Source organism: Poromitra crassiceps (genome assembly GCF_964638095.1).
Source record: "Poromitra crassiceps genome assembly, chromosome: 13".
Classification (NCBI taxonomy): Eukaryota; Metazoa; Chordata; class Actinopteri; order Beryciformes; family Melamphaidae; genus Poromitra; species Poromitra crassiceps.
The window spans coordinates 40,730,791-40,751,815 of record NC_139644.1 but is presented as its reverse complement, the minus strand read 5'-3'; the positions used below and the strand labels follow the sequence as shown (position 1 = coordinate 40,751,815).

General features: G+C 42.2%; 1 protein-coding gene across 1 annotated transcript in view; it reads left to right on the top strand.

The window, feature by feature from the left end:
* The window catches only part of LOC310788694 (protein kinase C beta type-like), a gene marked incomplete at its 5' end in the record, with an annotated part of 166,743 nt that overhangs the window by 60,536 nt on the left and 85,182 nt on the right, over positions 1-21,025 (top strand). The window contains 2 exons of the mRNA XM_083650236.1: positions 7,301-7,412; positions 8,400-8,528. Of these exons, the coding sequence (XP_083506362.1) occupies positions 7,301-7,412; positions 8,400-8,528 (241 nt within the window). The remainder of the gene's footprint in view (positions 1-7,300; positions 7,413-8,399; positions 8,529-21,025) is intronic.

Here is a 21,025-nt window from a genome sequence, read left to right as displayed (position 1 = left end):
CTATCATGCTCCTTCATCTTTCACTGCTCCCGTAACGCCATTAGGCCTCCTTTTCCAAGAATGAACGCATGCCTTTCCCAATTAACAAGGGATGCTATAAATAGCCTCTCTCTCTCTCTCTCTCTCTCTCACACACACACACACACACACACACACACACACACACATACACACAGACACTTACATTCACAGTGGGAGAAATAGAAGCTCATAGTATTCATCACATAGTGAACCAAAGTACAACTTTTGCTCTTGTCAGCCATCATAAAGTGCAAGCAAAGCATCCGACAGTCACTCATTTGAGACACAAATGTTTTATGATATTGTGTTAAAACCTTGTCACCCAATTTTGCGGAATTTCATGTTTTAACTTTAATTAAAGGATAACATGATCTGCTATTGCGTTGAAAAATATGGTGATAATCTCAGTCAGCCGGAAGAAAAGCTGCCATTTTTGAGATACAAGATTGACAAGATTGCTGCTTATTTCTAAAGTTAGAAAACAAATGGACTTCAGTGGGCTCTAATGCTGCTGTAAAAATGTCAGTCAGAAAGCATTAATTCAAAAATCTATCCACCTTATTTTTGGCTGCCATTTTTGCCTGATCTGCTGATGGGTGCTTCTTCCGGTGTGATCCTCCCAGCCTTGTTGCTGACAGCTTGACACCCGTCTGGGCGAACGGAGCAAATCACTAATCAGGTCCAGCTTGGCAAACATCTCGTCAATAAATATCCCTTTAAGAGCGCAGTGCATTCATGGGTAATCGCCTGCTGTGGCTAATATTAGCCGCTAGTTAGTTATGTTACATTACATGGCATTACATGACCAAATTGATATAACTTTTAACCATTTCGAGTAACACTGTTTCCATACGGATCACCAGCGTTAGTTTGTTGTTTATAACGTGGCTATATTCATAACGTTTTCTATCTCGGATGCGTTATTTCGAATCCCACATAGGTTACGCCTGGCGCAACCTATGTGGGTTTCAGGACGAAACCGTCTCGAGCCACTAACGTCATCTTTAGAGCACAATATTCCTGGAATGCAAGTTTAACTAAACAGTTACATGTCCTCTGCATTCTACTGTACATAAAATTAAGATATTACGGGTTGTTTTATTTTGTATGTTACATACTTATTGGCCAAATTATGTTCAATTCAGCCAGGGTACAAGGGACTGAGTGTAGGCGGCCATCTTTTCAAATCAAGTAGAATACCATTTAGGAAATGGCAAGCTGCAACAATAAGTCACGTTAAACCGGACCTTGTACGCACAATTATGTTTTACAGTGGGGCATTCAAAAATAAGGTGGATATATTTTGTTTTGAGAGAGAGAGAGAGAGAGAGAGAGAGAGAGAGAGAGAGAGAGAGAGAGAGAGAGAGAGAAACTGGGCCCTCTCTGCTGTCTGTTGTGAGCCTGCCTGTCACAAAGCATCATGGCTGACAGGCTAGCGGATAGGCGAGTGTCAGTCCAAAACAAAAGGGAGTAAAGAGTGAGAGGGGGCACAGTGACAAGGAAGCAATGGAACACTGAGAAGCATGTTGTGTGTCAGAGCTGATGAAAAGCATGTTGTGTGTCAGAGCTGATGAGAAGCATGTTGTGTGGCAGAGCTGATAAAAAGCATGTTGTGTGTCAGAGCTGATAAAAAGCATGTTGTGTGGCAGAGCTGATGAGAAGCATGTTGTGTGGCAGAGCTGATGAGAAGCATGTTGTGTGGCAGAGCTGATAAAAAGCATGTTGTGTGTCAGAGCTGATAAAAAGCATGTTGTGTGTCAGAGCTGATAAAAAGCATGTTGTGTGGCAGAGCTGATAAAAAGCATGTTGTGTGTCAGAGCTGATAAAAAGCATGTTGTGTGGCAGAGCTGATGAGAAGCATGTTGTATGGCAGAGCTGATAAAAAGCATGTTGTGTGGCAGAGCTGATAAAAAGCATGTTGTGTGTCAGAGCTGATAAAAAGCATGTTGTGTGTCAGAGCTGATAAAAAGCATGTTGTGTGGCAGAGCTGATGAGAAGCATGTTGTGTGGCAGAGCTGATAAAAAGCATGTTGTGTGTCAGAGCTGATAAAAAGCATGTTGTGTGTCAGAGCTGATAAAAAGCATGTTGTGTGGCAGAGCTGATGAGAAGCATGTTGTGTGTCAGAGCTGATAAAAAGCATGTTGTGTGGCAGAGCTGATGAGAAGCATGTTGTGTGTCAGAGCTGATGAGAAGCATGTTGTGTGTCAGAGCTGATGAGAAGCATGTTGTGTGTCAGAGCTGATGAAAAGCATGTTGTGTGGCAGAGCTGATAAAAAGCATGTTGTGTGTCAGAGCTGATGAGAAGCATGTTGTGTGTCAGAGCTGATGAGAAGCATGTGTGACAGAGCTGATGAGAAGCATGTTGTGTGTCAGAGCTGATAAAAAGCATGTTGTGTGTCAGAGCTGATGAAAAGCATGTTGTGTGTCAGAGCTGATGAGAAGCATGTTGTGTGTCAGAGCTGATGAGAAGCATGTTGTGTGTCAGAGCTGATGAGAAGCATGTTGTGTGTCAGAGCTGATGAAAAGCATGTTGTGTGTCAGAGCTGATGAAAAGCATGTTGTGTGTCAGAGCTGATGAGAAGCATGTTGTGTGTCAGAGCTGATAAAAAGCATGTTGTGTGACAGAGCTGATGAGAAGCATGTTGTGTGACAGAGCTGATGAGAAGCATGTTGTGTGTCAGAGCTGATGAGAAGCATGTTGTGTGTCAGAGCTGATGAAAAGCATGTTGTGTGTCAGAGCTGATGAAAAGCATGTTGTGTGTCAGAGCTGATGAGAAGCATGTTGTGTGACAGAGCTGATGAAAAGCATGTTGTGTGTCAGAGCTGATGAGAAGCATGTTGTGTGTCAGAGCTGATGAGAAGCATGTTGTGTGTCAGAGCTGATGAGAAGCATGTTGTGTGTCAGAGCTGATAAAAAGCATGTTGTGTGTCAGAGCTGATGAGAAGCATGTTGTGTGTCAGAGCTGATGAGAAGCATGTTGTGTGTCAGAGCTGATGAGAAGCATGTTGTGTGTCAGAGCTGATGAGAAGCATGTTGTGTGTCAGAGCTGATGAGAAGCATGTTGTGTGACAGAGCTGATGAGAAGCATGTTGTGTGACAGAGCTGATGAGAAGCATGTTGTGTGTCAGAGCTGATGAGAAGCATGTTGTGTGTCAGAGCTGATGAAAAGCATGTTGTGTGTCAGAGCTAGAGCTGTCACGATTCCTCGAGTACCTCGAATAACTCGAATAATTAAAATGATCGAGGCCAAAATGATTCGCCTCGACACGGCATTTAGAGATTAGAGACTGTTTCTCACGGACGCTTACTGGTGTGGCACATCGCTCTTCCGGTGTAAACACGCAAGGACACATGATCGCAGACAGACCAGAGAGCAGCTACTGTATAGCGAGCGGACCCCGCAAAATGGAACGAGGCGACGGAGAAAGCAGACAGGAGGAGCCGGGAAGGGAAGAACCAGGGCCGAAAAAGCGACCGAAACTGTCTAAAGTGTGGGATCATTTCACGCTGAAAAAGGACACGAACTCAGTGGTGTGCAAGTACTGTAACGATACTTGCATATCACAACAGTACCTTGTCAATGCTTCAGCACCTGAACCGTAAACATCCAGTCTACGCATCCACCAGCACATCTACGTCGAGCGGAGCAAGGTAACGTAACGTTAACTATACACAACGCTAATGTAAATGTATGCTAATGATTGCTACTTGATATTAAGACTAGTAGTAGTTGTGCTGCTGGCTTGCCACGTTGCCAATATGACTATTAGTAACTGCATTCACGCTGCATTTTTTTGATGTGGCTTGCCGTTTTCTGAAATACAAATACAAAGCTCAACTTAACGTTACCCTAACGTTAGCGGCTAATTTAACAGCGTTGTGTGTGTGTGTGTGTGTGTGTGTGTGTGTGTGTGTGTGTGTGTGTGTGTTTGTGTGTGTGTGTGTGTGTGTGTGATCACACTAGCCTGATGGTGTGTGAGAGAGAAAGAGAGAGTGAGTGTGTGTGAGAGAGAAAGAGTGTGTGTGTGGAGAATGTACATTTACACACCCTAGACCGGTCGACTCTTCTCATGATGATTGCAAACAACTATTTAATTGGTGCATTTTAGGCTCCAGTTATTACACCACCTGACCTGTTATCTTGCTATTCTGATATTTGTGTCAATAATAGGCAACAGGTCTAGGGTGTGTAAATGTGCATTCTCCAGTTTTGTTATGAACTTACCTAATAAATATCAATATTAATTATTATTTCACCTCTTTTTCAGCGGATCACAGCGTACTATGGACAGCTTTGTAAGGACGGGTCCATCATGTTCAAGTGAAAAGATGAATGGTGCCACTGCCAGTTCTATGCAATTTAAAAATAAAAATGTTGTTTTTTCTAAGAAAGAAACTAATGTAGTTGTTTATTTGAAGAGATTTATCTTATTTTTTGGTGTATAGTTACGATAAGCCTTTGAAAACACAAAAAAGGGTTCTTATCCGATTACTCGATTAATCGATGGATTATTCGGTAGAATACTCGATTACTAAAATAATCGATAGTTGCAGCCCTAGTCAGAGCTGATGAAAAGCATGTTGTGTGTCAGAGCTGATGAGAAGCATGTTGTGTGACAGAGCTGATGAAAAGCATGTTGTGTGTCAGAGCTGATGAGAAGCATGTTGTGTGTCAGAGCTGATGAGAAGCATGTTGTGTGTCAGAGCTGATGAGAAGCATGTTGTGTGTCAGAGCTGATGAGAAGCATGTTGTGTGTCAGAGCTGATGAGAAGCATGTTGTGTGTCAGAGCTGATGAGAAGCATGTTGTGTGTCAGAGCTGATAAAAAGCATGTTGTGTGTCAGAGCTGATGAGAAGCATGTTGTGTGTCAGAGCTGATGAGAAGCATGTTGTGTGTCAGAGCTGATGAGAAGCATGTTGTGTGTCAGAGCTGATGAGAAGCATGTTGTGTGTCAGAGCTGATGAGAAGCATGTTGTGTGTCAGAGCTGATGAAAAGCATGTTGTGTGTCAGAGCTGATGAGAAGCATGTTGTGTGTCAGAGCTGATGAAAAGCATGTTGTGTGTCAGAGCTGATAAGAAGCATGTTGTGTGTCAGAGCTGATGAAAAGCATGTTGTGTGTCAGAGCTGATGAGAAGCATGTTGTGTGTCAGAGCTGATGAGAAGCATGTTGTGTGTCAGAGCTGATGAGAAGCATGTTGTGTGTCAGAGCTGATGAAAAGCATGTTGTGTGACAGAGCTGATGGAAGGCTAGTCTGCACTGTTGTGGGGAGCAGGCTTTGGCTCTAGATGTGCAGTGACGTTACGTAACATACTGTACCGTAGTGTTTCCCAACCCCTAGTGGTACCAAACGATTCAGCTATATTTAGAACATTTCACTCGGATCAAAACTAAAACAACAACATTGAAAAAAATGTAATCCGCTTTTTTTTTTTTTTACATTTTGGAACCTCTCCTCGGCTTCAGCTGCAAAACGTTCACACAAACAAGCAGGAGGTGGACTCGTCCTTGAGAAACAAACGCAGAAACCTACACGCCTACGCACACGCAATCACAGGCACAATCACACAGTGCTGATGAGGGTCCACTACACACACACACACACACGCACGCGCACACACACACACACACACTTGCATGATTGAAGACACCTTGGGGAGGCTGGGTATAACTCAGTGGCAGCCTGATTGAAACATTATTTTCCAGGACAGGTGTGAAGTAGCCATGACTTAAGAATAAGTGACAAGTGACTGAGGTTAGGGGTGACGCATGGCTCGCCCGGCTGGTCTCTCATGGACCCCTTGCGTGGGATCCCATCATGCACATTATCTCCTACAAGCACATAAGCACCTTACACAGCTGTTAGCACCTGACGCAGCTGTTAGCACCTGACACAGCTGTTAGCACCTGACGCAGCTGTTAGCACCTGACACAGCTGTTAGCACCTGACACAGCTGTTAGCACCTGACACAGCTGTTAGCACCTGACACAACAGCACCTGACACAGCTGTTAGCACCTGACACAGCTGTTACACAGCTGTTAGCACCTTACACAGCTGTTAGCACCTGACACAGCTGTTAGCACCTTACACAGCTGTTGGCACCTTACACAGCTGTTAGCACCTTACACAGCTGTTAGCACCTTACACACAAGGCCGGATTAACCATCGGGGTGAAGGGGCCCTCCAATTTTTTTTTTTTTTTTTTTTTTTTTTGGTCGGCCTCATGTTGGGCTCCACAGAACTATGACACAAATCTAAGACCAATCAGGACAAAATAAAATGTGTTTCCAAGAAGATTAAGTCTGATGATTTAGTCTCATTGGATGCCTGTTGGCAAGTGGTGACCAGGAAGTGGGGGTGCTTGTGGTGCTGTGGCACCCTCTGCTGTTTTGTATTGGAAATGTAATGTCAATTATTTTTTCATCATTGTAAAGCCACAGCACAGTGAAGAGGATATTAATGTGAAGATTAGCCTCTTCCTTTTGCTCTGAGTGCATCAGATTCATGCATTTTACTTTAAAATGTACAAAATTTCTTTGTCCAGGGGGGGCACAGCCCCCCCTACAAACCCCCCAGTCAGACTAATATTTTTATCCTGCTGGTGCTACCTGTTTGCAAAGCCTAGAATCGCCTATGAGTGAGTGAGAAACTGAATCTCAGAAACTGAATAATGACATGATAACAGTATAATACTAATGTTAATTTAAAATGAGATATTCCTCTAAATATGGCGAAAAAACATCCAAACATCCGGACGATGGGTAGGGGGGCCCCTGGGAGCTTCAGTGCCCAGGGGCCCCTGGGGGTGTTAATCTGGCTCTGCTTACACAGCTGTTAGCACCTGACACAGCTGTTAGCACCTGACACAGCTGTTAGCACCTTACACAGCTGTTAGCACCTGACACAGCTGTTAAACACCTGACACAGCTGTTAGCACCTGACACAGCTGTTAAACACCTGACACAGCTGTTAGCACCTGACACAGCTGTTAGCACCTTACACAGCTGTTAGCACCTGACACAGCTGTTAAACACCTGACACAGCTGTTAGCACCTTACACAGCTGTTAGCACCTGACACAGCTGTTAAACACCTGACACAGCTGTTAGCACCTTACACAGCTGTTAGCACCATGTTGTAATGTTCAATGTTGATGATGTATGTTTTTTTGCTTTCCTTTCTTTTCCTGTGTCCGAGCCTGTTTGTCTTGTCTTTGACTTCTCTCTCTCTCTCTCCCCCTTCTCTCTCTCTCTCCCCCTTCTCTCTCTCTGTCCAGGACCCGAGGGCGAAGCATAAGTTTAAGATCCACACCTACTCCAGCCCGACCTTCTGCGACCACTGTGGCTCTCTGCTGTACGGCCTCATACACCAGGGGATGAGATGTGACCGTACGTACGCCACGCACGCACGCACGCACGCACGCACGGACAGACCACAGTGGCCTTGTGGTCTGAGTGTCCGCCCTGAGACTGGGAGGTCGTGAGTTCGATCCCCGGCCGAGTCATACCAAAGACTATAAAAATGGGACCCATTTGCCTCCCTGCTTGGCACTCAGCATCAAAGGGTTGGAATTGGGGGGTTAGATCGCCATGTGATTCCCGAGCGCGGCGCACGCTGCTGCTCACCGCTCCCCCAGGGGATGGGTCAAATACGGAGAACAAATTTCACACATTGTGTGACAATCAGTGGGACTTTACTTTACTTAATTTACTTTACAGTATAGTATATTATTATGTTATATAGTAATCACCTGCTTATATGGATGAAAAAGCTTGGTACAGACTCATTGCTATACACATGCTGTTTGATTCATTCATCATAGTAATCTGGAGTCTGCTTACGGTGATCATTTCTCATACATGAGAACAATGGGGGGGGGGGGGGGGGGGGGATTAAAACTAAACTACAGTATAATTCTATTATCTTTTTACTTAAAAATAGCCAAAAATGAGCCAACGAGATGCAGCAGCGATACTTGGTGCATGTCTTTATCTGGAGAGATTGCGTTGTCTGGAGGCCTAGGCTAACTTACTGTATGTCTTTTTAAAGTCAATAGCATTCAGTAAATAGCGAAGCAGTCCATTTAATTATATGTACTGTCTGTATTGTACCAGCTCTGTACTGGTTTTAGAAAAATCAGAATATATTCTAACAGCTGTACTGGCACACATGAAAAGTTTGGGAACCTCTGATGTAGACAATGAGTCCACACAGAATTACAAATGTGTGCTTGTGTGTGTGTGTGTGTGTGTGTGTGTGTGTGTGTGTGTGTGTGTGTGCGTGCGTGCGTGTGTGTGCGTGCGTGTGTGTGCGTGCGTGTGTGTGTGTGTGTGCGCGTGTGTGTGTGTGCACGCGGGCATATGTGTGTGTTCCAGACTGTATGATGAACATCCATAAGCGCTGTGTGGCCAATGTGCCCAGCCTGTGCGGGACAGACCACACCGAGAGGAGAGGTCGCATCCAGATCACCGCTGAGATCAAGACCAATGTTCTCACCGTTACCAGTGAGTACACACGCACACACACACACGCACACGCACACGCACACGCACACACACACACACACACACACACACCCTCTCAAACTAAATAGCAGCTACAAAGACTTGGTAGACTACAGTCGTCTGTCTCCCTCTACTGGTCCAACTGCAGAGGCGCACGATCCAACAGATTAAAATATAAGTGTGAATACTGAAAGTACTGTACACTGTGATTACAAACTAGAATTCAATTTACACAATAGAGGCTCATAGAGGCTGCATCTGTTTGTATTATCGGCCTGATTCAAGTGTTGACAAAGTAAATATACTGAAATGGGATTAGACTGATTCAAGTGTTGACAGAGTAAATATACTGATATGGGATTAGACTGATTCAAGTGTTGACAGAGTAAATTTACTGATATGGGATTAGACTGATTCAAGTGTTGACAAAGTAAATATACTGAAATGGGATTAGACTGATTCAAGTGTTGACAGAGTAAATATACTGATATGGGATTAGACTGATTCAAGTGTTGACAGAGTAAATATACTGATATGGGATTAGACTGATTCAAGTGTTGACAGAGTAAATTTACTGATATGGGATTAGACTGATTCAAGTGTTGACAAAGTAAATATACTGAAATGGGATTAGACTGATTCAAGTGTTGACAGAGTAAATTTACTGATATGGGATTAGACTGATTCAAGTGTTGACAGAGTAAATTTACTGATATGGGATTAGACTGATTCAAGTGTTGACAGAGTAAATATACTGATATGGGATTAGACTGATTCAAGTGTTGACAGAGTAAATTTACTGATATGGGATTAGACTGATTCAAGTGTTGACAGAGTAAATATACTGAAATGGGATTAGACTGATTCAAGTGTTGACAGAGTAAATATACTGAAATGGGATTAGACTGATTCAAGTGTTGACAGAGTAAATATACTGATATGGGATTAGACTGATTCAAGTGTTCACAGAGTAAATATACTGATATGGGATTAGACTGATTCAAGTGTTGACAGAGTAAATATACAGATATGGGATTAGACTGATTCAAGTGTTGACAGAGTAAATTTACTGAAATTGGATTAGACTGATTCAAGTGTTGACAAAGTAAATATACTGAAATGGGATTAGACTGATTCAAGTGTTGACAAAGTAAATATACTGAAATGGGATTAGACTGATTCAAGTGTTGACAGAGTAAATATACTGATATGGGATTAGACTGATTCAAGTGTTGACAGAGTGAATATACTGAAATGGGATTAGACTGATTCAAGTGTTGACAGAGTAAATATACTGATATGGGATTAGACTGATTCAAGTGTTGACAGAGTAAATTTACTGAAATTGGATTAGACTGATTCAAGTGTTGACAAAGTAAATATACTGAAATGGGATTAGACTGATTCAAGTGTTGACAAAGTAAATATACTGAAATGGGATTAGACTGATTCAAGTGTTGACAGAGTAAATATACTGATATGGGATTAGACTGATTCAAGTGTTGACAGAGTGAATATACTGAAATGGGATTAGACTGATTCAAGTGTTGACAGAGTAAATATACTGATATGGGATTAGACTGATTCAAGTGTTGACAGAGTAAATTTACTGAAATTGGATTAGACTGATTCAAGTGTTGACAGAGTAAATATACTGATATGGGATTAGGCTGATTCAAGTGTTGACAGAGTAAATATACTGATATGGGATTAGACTGATTCAAGTGTTGACAGAGTAAATATACTGATATGGGATTAGACTGATTCAAGTGTTGACAGAGTGAATATACTGAAATGGGATTAGACTGATTCAAGTGTTGACAGAGTAAATATACTGATATGGGATTAGACTGATTCAAGTGTTGACAGAGTAAATTTACTGAAATTGGATTAGGCTGATTCAAGTGTTGACAGAGTAAATATACTGATATGGGATTAGGCTGATTCAAGTGTTGACAGAGTAAATATACTGATATGGGATTAGACTGATTCAAGTGTTGACAGAGTAAATATACTGATATGGGATTAGACTGATTCAAGTGTTGACAGAGTAAATTTACTGATATGGGATTAGACTGATTCAAGTGTTGACAGAGTAAATATACTGATATGGGATTAGACTGATTCAAGTGTTGACAGAGTAAATATACTGATATGGGATTAGGCTGTAAAACACAGGCCACCTATAAATATTTGCATTAAAACATTCAGTCGATTTGTAAACAAATAGTCAATCACATGCAACATCGACAGATACAGAGCAGCCTATTTTATATGAGATAGCACAACTACAATATTAAAAGAAGAAATAATTTTTTTAGAAAATGAAATAGATCAGCAATAAAGCTAATACACTATTCATAAATTCAATCTGACACTCTACACTAGGGGTGCTCCAATCACGTTTTTTTGCCACCGATCGCCTATGAGAAATATCTGCCCGATCAATCACTGATTGATCACAGATCACAGATTTTTATTAAAAAAAAATTAAGCAGCTATAGACGGTTTTCACCAGAGCGCAACCCCACAGCGCTTCCTTTTTCTCAGCATTCGGCAAACTGCAGAAATATTCACTTGACATCGTTACTTTTGTTTTCGCCGCTCAGCTGTATAGACGGTTTTCACGGAATGGTCAGTCCTGCACTTGAATGTTTTATTTTATTTTATGTCTATAGCAAACACTACAACAGGAAGTGAGCGGGGGTTCAATTTAGAATGTTTTTGTTGTCAAGTTAAAACCATCTATAGCAGTCTATTATAGAACAGTTTCCATTTGACATATACTGTAGGCCTACATTTCATCCATCAAATTGAAAGTGCAGCACATTTTATTTTTTTCTACATCAACATTTTACATTTTACATTTTTACACAGAGATCCCACAATATTGCCGTTACAAAGGCCCGTAAATGAGTCAGCGTTGCCCTCTTACACAGAAAATGTCCTTTTCATTTAATCAATCAAAGTCCTGGTTAAAACTTATGTTTTATTTTCCTACCTCAATATTTACATGATGATTGTAAACAAAAACCATGTGCTTGCATTGGGCTTGTAGGTAGCAGACGCCTCAGACTACATGTTGCCAAATTTTTTCCATAGACCTGCATTTTACTTGGGTGGTTTTGTGTGAATTTTGACTTTGGTTTTTAAACAGTATTTGTGCTGGGAACCTGACCCGCCAAAGCCTTGCGGTCTTGATAACATTAGTTCAGCGTTCAATGCAACTAGCTAACGTTTAACTTCCAGAACCGTTGTTTACGTCATTTTGTGTCGCATTCTGATGTTATTACTAGGATGAGAGGAGTAAAGACGAGCAAAACAAACTAATGTTAATGAGATGCGGCTGTTTCATTGCTAATGCTATATGTAGCAAGCTAACTGCATTGTGAAGTCACGTTAAGAGCTAACGTTAAGCCGCGGTGAAGCAGCATGGGTCTCTGACACTCACCAAACTCACTCAGCGTGGATAGACAAAACCCACAAAATACTGTATTTTTCATATTTAACAAATTAAATAATCCCTTTTTATTTTTGAGGTAGGGTATAACACAAACTTTGCAATGAATGCATATTTCCTTTTCTTTGTAAATGAAAAACTGAAAAAAGCATCACGATTAGTTTTCCATCCAACCAATTTGAATCTTCACAAATTTGTATCGATTTGTAACTGTCTCACGATGTATTGTTACATCCCTCGCCATTTTACACCGACATTCAATGAATGTCGCTGTAAAACGCAAGGCGAGTCTGATGGAAAACCTGTTTTTTGCTGTTGATGTTTTAGTTGGCTGAAAATCTTCTGCTATCAAATTCCATTGCAGCTGCTGGAAATATTTCGATGCGACGTCATTTTGTTCATGTTGTAGAAAATGTGTTAGAAAAAAAATACTTTTTCTTCCCTTTTCCTTTTCTTGGTTCATGCTAGGGCTGCACGATATTGGAAAAAACTGGCATTGCAATATTCTTTTATTCTGCGATATACAGTATATTGCGATATGAAAAAATACAGGAATTTTCACCAAAAGACTTGCATACTGTAGGTCTATCAAGCCTTGCCCGTTTAAGAAGGTGGCCTAGTGGGTAACCTGCATGGTTGACGTAGTAGGAGAGTGTGTTTTTAGCTGCAGTTGCAGGATGCTAAGTGAGTAAAGGTACTTTACTTAGTAGGAAAAGAGCTTAGAACGTAACAGAGAGGGCGTGCATTACTGTAGGCTATGAGTTAATTTGCCTTACTTGACATTGCACGCTCTGCGATGTGACTATTGCACATGTGCACATTGCGATGACGATGCTGAAACGATATATTGTGCAGCCCTAGTTCATGCAGAAGTTAAGCCCAACCTCCCTCCTTCACTTGGGCATCTAAATCTTGTCCAAGGAGAGACAAACATGGTCACATATTCTGAGTAAGATGAATGTAGTTTCAGCTGTATTAAGTTTCTTGTCTGGGAAAAGTCACTTAAAGGGGAAGGGGGTGAACACCACCCTCACCTCTCTCCTTACACAAACTCTACAGTGCATCCCATTTTGATTTAGCAAATCAAAGGAAAAATGATTTCACCAGCCCCTTGTTAAATGTTGGTTTCCCTTCAGTGTCTTGTCATACCTACAGGTGGCAGCAGAGGTTCACATTACAGTTATGTCTGCTGTGTGCCTGTCCATTCAGTTTCAATTGTCTACCAGGAGTGTTAATCAGATTGAGAATTCAAATCAAATGTAAGAAAACTAATGTGCTCTTATGCTAAAATGAGTTGACTTCACACACACACACACACACACACACACACACACACACACGCACACGCGCGCACAGACCTCAGCCAGAGACAAGTAACCTAACTTTACCCCATCCAACCAAACCTTCAAAGGCTTGTCTAGTGTGCATACACTGTTAATCCCATGAAAGTCTGCCTACTTTTCACTATGGCTGAGTGGATTATCCAGTGGCCTACATACTGTCCAACTGCTCCTGCTTCAGCCAGGCCACTCATCCTCACCCAAAAGGAGATGTATCATAGATAATGAAGGCAAATGCAAGTAGAGCCCTTCTTCTCATTCGCCTTCTTCTTCTTCTTCTGGACTTGCATGAAACCAGTCTCACCACACTTGCAGTAATGAGTGAATCACTGGTCCGTCATCCATAGACCAGACCATACTGTATGAGTCAGCTAGCAAATCAACATGGAAAGCAGCAGACTGAAAAATTGCAAGAAAATAAATGAACATGATAATACGGAAGATTTCAGTTCTCTTGTCTCTGACAACACCAATGGCCAAGAGCAGTAATTGCAGATGAGATCCACACAGTGGCGCATATGTGACGTGAAGGGTTTTTTCTTCTTCTTAATACATTCAAGTTGGCCAGTGGGGGGCGGTAATGCAACGCTTGGATGCCAACCATGCACACATCTCAAAAGAAGAGGTAGTTGCTCAGCGGACCCCACTGCAGATCGCTATGACACGTGTGTGTGTGTGTGTGTGTGTGTGTGTGTGTGTGTGTGTGTGTGTGTGTGTGTGTGTGTGTGTGTGTGTGTGTGTGTGTGTGTGTGTGTGTGTGTGTGTAGATTTGAGCTGTCAAAAGGGAACAAAAGGCTCGCTCCTGGCCAATCCTGGCGCTTGACTGCTGCGTAGGCGGGTGCAGGGTGTGTTCTGCCCAAATCTCCAGTGGGATCATAATAACGCAGAAACAACTGGCGGGTGCTGTGCTGGGTGATGGGAAACGCATCAAGAACTGTGCTGTTATCTTTTAGTTTTTTTAGTTTGGGGGGCGGGGAAAGTGTCGCCACAGACACAAGTTTGTAAATGTTGCAATACAAAGAGATGCAAGGGCTTTCATCAATGAGCTCAATCACCATTGTGTTAACTCAGTTGGCGATATATAGTGACTTTACACACATTTATTTACATGAAAATCTTTCGTATTATCACTTTAAAGGGATAGTTCAGTTTGTTTGAAGTGGGGTCCTATGGGGTACTTCCATACAGTCAGTGTTCTGGGTAAAGCACTCTGGACCCATCGCGCACCGTGTTTGGAGATCCAACACTTTCGATGCATCAAGCTCAGAGCTGTTTCCCTGTAGCTTCGGGGGTCAGCTACTAAAACCTAACTTAGCCACCTAAAAGAACGCCCACCTAAATAAATCAATATCAGTGAACATGTACGCACTCAACCCGCGTTTCTCCATGGCAGCAGGCTCTCTCCTCCCCCTACCTTGTCTGTTCTTCTCTCACAGCGCTGTCAGGCCAGCCAAAACAAAATGGAAACTTCCAAGTAAAAATTTCAAACTAATGTCATTCAAACAAGTAAATAGCCTGACTGATGCACGTTGGAGGAGAAAAAGGTGTTTCAACAAACGAAGCAGCAAACATTATACCAAACTACTCGTTGTGATGTTAAGATTACATAACTGGCTGTAAAGCTGTGTTTCGCTCTTATTGTCCTCTCTCTTTCCTCATTCTTGCAGCTTGCAGTGCTTCTTTGCATCCACATGGGGTCAGTGTGGGGCCATATGCAGCCTGCCGCTCACATTGCAGCGGAACAGGGAAGAGATGCAGCACAGAGAATGAATGATATGACCACTAGGAGTGATTCCACAGCTTAGCGTAATAGTGGCTGGCTGGAACGGCTGCTACACTGACAAATGCATTTGTGCCGTGGCGTCTGATTTGATGGTTCGCCTGCTCATTGGTTAGCAGGGTTGTGACTTGAACCTAAGCGATGTACAGAGCTGTAAAGTGACACTTTATCGCCCCCTGTAGGGAAAATCTCTTCTCACTTGCCCCCCCTGTCCATAGGGAGGCCATAGGGTCAGGGGCAGATACAGAGCAGCGCCTCTGGGGCTGGTAGGGAGGCAGTGTCTTGCTCAAAGACACTTTGAGGACAGACGGATCCATTGGGCGATCTCCCCTACTCACTTGGTGTATTGTGACAGTGTGAATAAAAAGCTACAGCATGGTACTGTGGCTACTGGGCCTGTGTTCCCTAAGCGTTGGTTCACACCGGGCGCTATTCAGAAGCAGAGAGTGTCACGCTAAAGCGCTCACACAGGAAGCATTCTCTTTTCCTCAGCCCCTTTGCCCGGCGCTGCCTTCCCCCCCCCTCCCACAACTTGCATTGACTTCATGCCTGGCAGCTCGGGTTCAGTGCGCTGCACGCTTGGAAAATAGAACGAAAGCCTGAGCTATCGCTTCAGTGCAGCTTCAGTGTGGCTTCAGTGTGGCACGGGGTCGGCTGGTGTGAACGGTCTCGCCTGTTAACAAGGACGCGAAATGAAACTGCGTGGCTTCAGCGTGGTTTTGGTGTATGGTTAGTAGGGGTGGGGGAAAAAATCGATTCACCTAAGTATCGCGATTTTTAATGTCACGATTTTTTGGATCGATCTTTTATTCCAGAATCGATAATCGCAAATTATTATTATTATTATTTTTTTTATTTTTTTTTGGTGCTTGCAGTCAGGCCACTCACTGAACAGCAGGCCAGGCTCCGCCTACTGGTTTACTAGTGGTTTTATTACTTTATTAGTTAGTCTGAAGTAATAATTACACTTCAGGGTTAAAGTGGGTGCATCTCATTGTAAAATTGGACTTCAAACGGCCCAAATCTGGCTTCAAACGGCCCAAATTTCACGCGCGTTGGCCCATATCGGCCTGGCCTGCTTGGTATCTAATGCCCGGCCTGAATTATGATCCCAGTCCGCCCCTGTTTTTAACTATATCGCCCAGCCCTACTCATGATATATAATATACAGTCTCAAGTGTATGATTCAACTTTTCCCATGTTCTAATCTAGTGTAAAAAAGCAAACAAACTGAAAAAAGAAAAGAAAAAAATAAACAAAAATCGCAATAAATCGTAATATCGAATCGCAATAATCGTAGAATCGCAATACTTAAGAATCGCAATATAAATCGAATCGGCACCCAAGAATCGTGATAGTATCGAATCGGGAGATAAGTGAATCGCCACAGCCCTAATGGTTAGCCTGGCTCCAGACCTTCGAAGCCAAGCCCACTCCACATGTGAAAAACACTTTTTCTCCGGTTGAAAATCCAATCAAGGGCGCCGATTGGCTCACGCTGTCGTCAGTCATGCACAACAGAAACAGACACAGCTGTGGCCGAAGCAGAGATTGCCTGAAGCAGATAGCAGTTTAACACACAGCCTACCAACGTCTTATCCCGACCTCCCAACGCTGTATGAGACGAGATGACGATAAGACGTTCGTTAAAACGAAAAGTACAAAGTCGGCCGACTTTGGCTGCTTAACGTTAGTAGCTAGCTACGGTGGAGAAGCTGGCTAGCATTAGCTAGCTACGTTAGCTTGTGCTTGTGACTAGTAGGTGCGCCAGAGGCAAAGGCTGCTATACGGACCAAACAAAAATTAGGACTTGGCCGTGCCGGCCGGTTGCCGTACACACCTTGGCCTCTAGTGATTGGTTAGGGAAGACCGAAGCCCCGCCCCCTCATAGAAATGTTCTGAAGTGACTGCAATCTCACACCAGAAGAGGAAATGAGTTGACGAGTTGATGATGCAGTCTGAATATCAGGCTAGTGTATGGTGTGAATATCAGACTAGTGTATGGTGTGAATATCAGACTAGTGTATGGTGTGAATATCAGGCTAGTGTATGGTGTGAATATCAGACTAGTGTATGGTGTGAATATCAGACTAGTGTATGATGTGAATATCAGACTAGTGTATGGTGTGAATATCAAGCTAGTGTATGGTGTGAATATCAGACTAGTGTATGGTGTGAATATCAGACTAGTGTATGATGTGAATATCAGACTAGTGTATGGTGTGAATATCAGACTAGTGTATGGTGTGAATATCAGACTAGTGTATGGTGTGAATATCAGACTAGTGTATGGTGTGAATATCAGACTAGTGTATGGTGTGAATATCAGGCTAGTGTATGATGTGAATATCAAGCTAGTGTATGGTGTGAATATCAGACTAGTGTATGGTGTGAATATCAGGCTAGTGTATGATGTGAATATCAGGCTAGTGTATGGTGTGAATATCAAGCTAGTGTATGGTGTGAATATCAGACTAGTGTATGGTGTGAATATCAGACTAGTGTATGGTGTGAATATCAGACTAGTGTATGGTGTGAATATCAGACTAGTGTATGGTGTGAATATCAGACTAGTGTATGGTGTGAATATCAGACTAGTGTATGGTGTGAATATCAAGCTAGTGTATGGTGTGAATATCAGACTAGTGTATGGTGTGAATATCAGACTAGTGTATGGTGTGAATATCAGACTAGTGTATGGTGTGAATATCAGACTAGTGTATGGTGTGAATATCAGACTAGTGTATGGTGTGAATATCAGACTAGTGTATGGTGTGAATATCAGACTAGTGTATGGTGTGAATATCAGGCTAGTGTATGATGTGAATATCAGACTAGTGTATGGTGTGAATATCAGGCTAGTGTATGGTGTGAATATCAGGCTAGTGTATGGTGTGAATATCAAGCTAGTGTATGGTGTGAATATCAGACTAGTGTATGGTGTGAATATCAGACTAGTGTATGGTGTGAATATCAGGCTAGTGTATGGTGTGAATATCAGACTAGTGTATGATGTGAATATCAGGACTAGTGTATGGTGTGAATATCAGACTAGTGTATGGTGTGAATATCAGGCTAGTGTATGGTGTGAATATCAGACTAGTGTATGATGTGAATATCAGACTAGTGTATGATGTGAATATCAGACTAGTGTATGATGTGAATATCAGGACTAGTGTATGGTGTGAATATCAGGCTAGTGTATGGTGTGAATATCAGACTAGTGTATGGTGTGAATATCAGACTAGTGTATGGTGTGAATATCAGACTAGTGTATGGTGTGAATATCAGACTAGTGTATGGTGTGAATATCAGACTAGTGTATGGTGTGAATATCAGACTAGTGTATGATGTGAATATCAGGACTAGTGTATGGTGTGAATATCAGACTAGTGTATGGTGTGAATATCAGACTAGTGTATGGTGTGAATATCAGACTAGTGTATGATGTGAATATCAGACTAGTGTATGATGTGAATATCAGACTAGTGTATGGTGTGAATATCAGACTAGTGTATGGTGTGAATATCAGACTAGTGTATGATGTGAATATCAGACTAGTGTATGATGTGAATATCAGACTAGTGTATGATGTGAATATCAGACTAGTGTATGATGTGAATATCAGACTAGTGTATGATGTGAATATCAGACTAGTGTATGATGTGAATATCAGACTAGTGTATGATGTGAATATCAGACTAGTGTATGGTGTGAATATCAGACTAGTGTATGATGTGAATATCAGACTAGTGTATGGTGTGAATATCAGACTAGTGTATGATGTGAATATCAGACTAGTGTATGATGTGAATATCAGACTAGTGTATGATGTGAATATCAGACTAGTGTATGATGTGAATATCAGACTAGTGTATGGTGTGAATATCAGACTAGTGTATGGTGTGAATATCAGACTAGTGTATGATGTGAATATCAGACTAGTGTATGGTGTGAATATCAGACTAGTGTATGATGTGAATATCAGACTAGTGTATGATGTGAATATCAGACTAGTGTATGGTGTGAATATCAGACTAGTGTATGATGTGAATATCAGACTAGTGTATGATGTGAATATCAGACTAGTGTATGATGTGAATATCAGACTAGTGTATGATGTGAATATCAGACTAGTGTATGGTGTGAATGAGGCAGTGGTTGTCAAACTTTTTCATGTCAAGGCCCCTTAAATTGACACAATTTAGACCACGGACCCCCATCTGTTATACTGCCAACGCCTACGCCCCATACTCTACTGCTGCACATATACTGTATTCTGCTGCTGCTGCTGCTCTTATCTCCACTCACCCTCCCTGTAGAGAGAGAGAGAGAGACACACACACACACACTTACATACACACACACACACAAACACACACACACACACACGCGTGCGTACATACACACACACACACACACACACACACACACACACACACACGCGCGTGCGTACATACACACACACACACACATACATACACACACGTACGTACACACACACACACACACACACACACACACACACACACCACAGACACACACACACACACCCATACACACTCATTTAAATTAGCATGCTGTATGCAACCAAGAATTACATCCACACACATAGAAGCTTGCAAGCGTACTCTTGTGTGCACGCACACACACACGCACGCACGCGCACACACACACACACACACACACACACACACACACACACACACAGACGAAAACAAGCCAGTATGTATAGCTATCTTAGTGAGGACATTCTTTGACAGAATGCATTCCCTAGCCCCTAACCTTAACCATCACAGCTAAATGCCTAACCCTTAACTTCACCCTAACCTAAACGCAATTCTAACCTAACCCTTAACTTCACCCTAACCTAAACGCAATTCTAACCTAACCCTTAACTTCACCCTAACCTAAACGCAATTCTAACCTAACCCTTAACTTCACCCTAACCTAAACGCAATTCTAACCTAACCCTTAACTTCACCCTAACCTAAACGCAATTCTAACCTAACCCTTAACTTCACCCTAACCTAAACGCAATTCTGACCTAACCCTTAACTTCACCCTAACCTAAACGCAATTCTAACCTAACCCTTAACTTCACCCTAACCTAAACGCAATTCTGACCTAACCCTTAACTTCACCCTAACCTAAACGCAATTCTAACCTAACCCTTAACTTCACCCTAACCTAAACGCAATTCTAACCTAACCCTTAACTTCACCCTAACCTAAACGCAATTCTAACCTAACCCTTAACTTCACCCTAACCTAAACGTAATTCTAACCTAACCCTTAACTTCACCCTAACCTAAACGCAATTCTAACCTAACCCTTAACTTCACCCTAACCTAAACGCAATTCTAACCTAACCCTTAACTTCACCCTAACCTAAACGCAATTCTAACCTAACCCTTAACTTCACCCTAACCTAAACGCAATTCTAACCTAACCCTTAACTTCACCCTAACCTAAACGCAATTCTAACCTAACCCTTAACTTCACCCTAACCTAAACGCAATTCTGACCTAACCCTTAACTTCACCCTAACCTAAACGCAATTCTAACCTAACCCTTAACTTCACCCTAACCTAAACGCAATTCTAACCTAACCCTTAACTTCACCCTAACCTAAACGCAATTCTAACCTAACCCTTAACTTCACCCTAACCTAAACGCAATTCTAACCTAACCCTTAACTTCACCCTAACCTAAACGCAATTCTGACCTAACCCTTAACTTCACCCTAACCTAAACGCAATTCTAACCTAACCCTTAACTTCACCCTAACCTAAACGCAATTCTAACCTAACCCTTAACTTCACCCTAACCTAAACGCAATTCTGACCTAACCCTTAACTTCACCCTAACCTAAACGCAATTCTAACCTAACCCTTAACTTCACCCTAACCTAAACG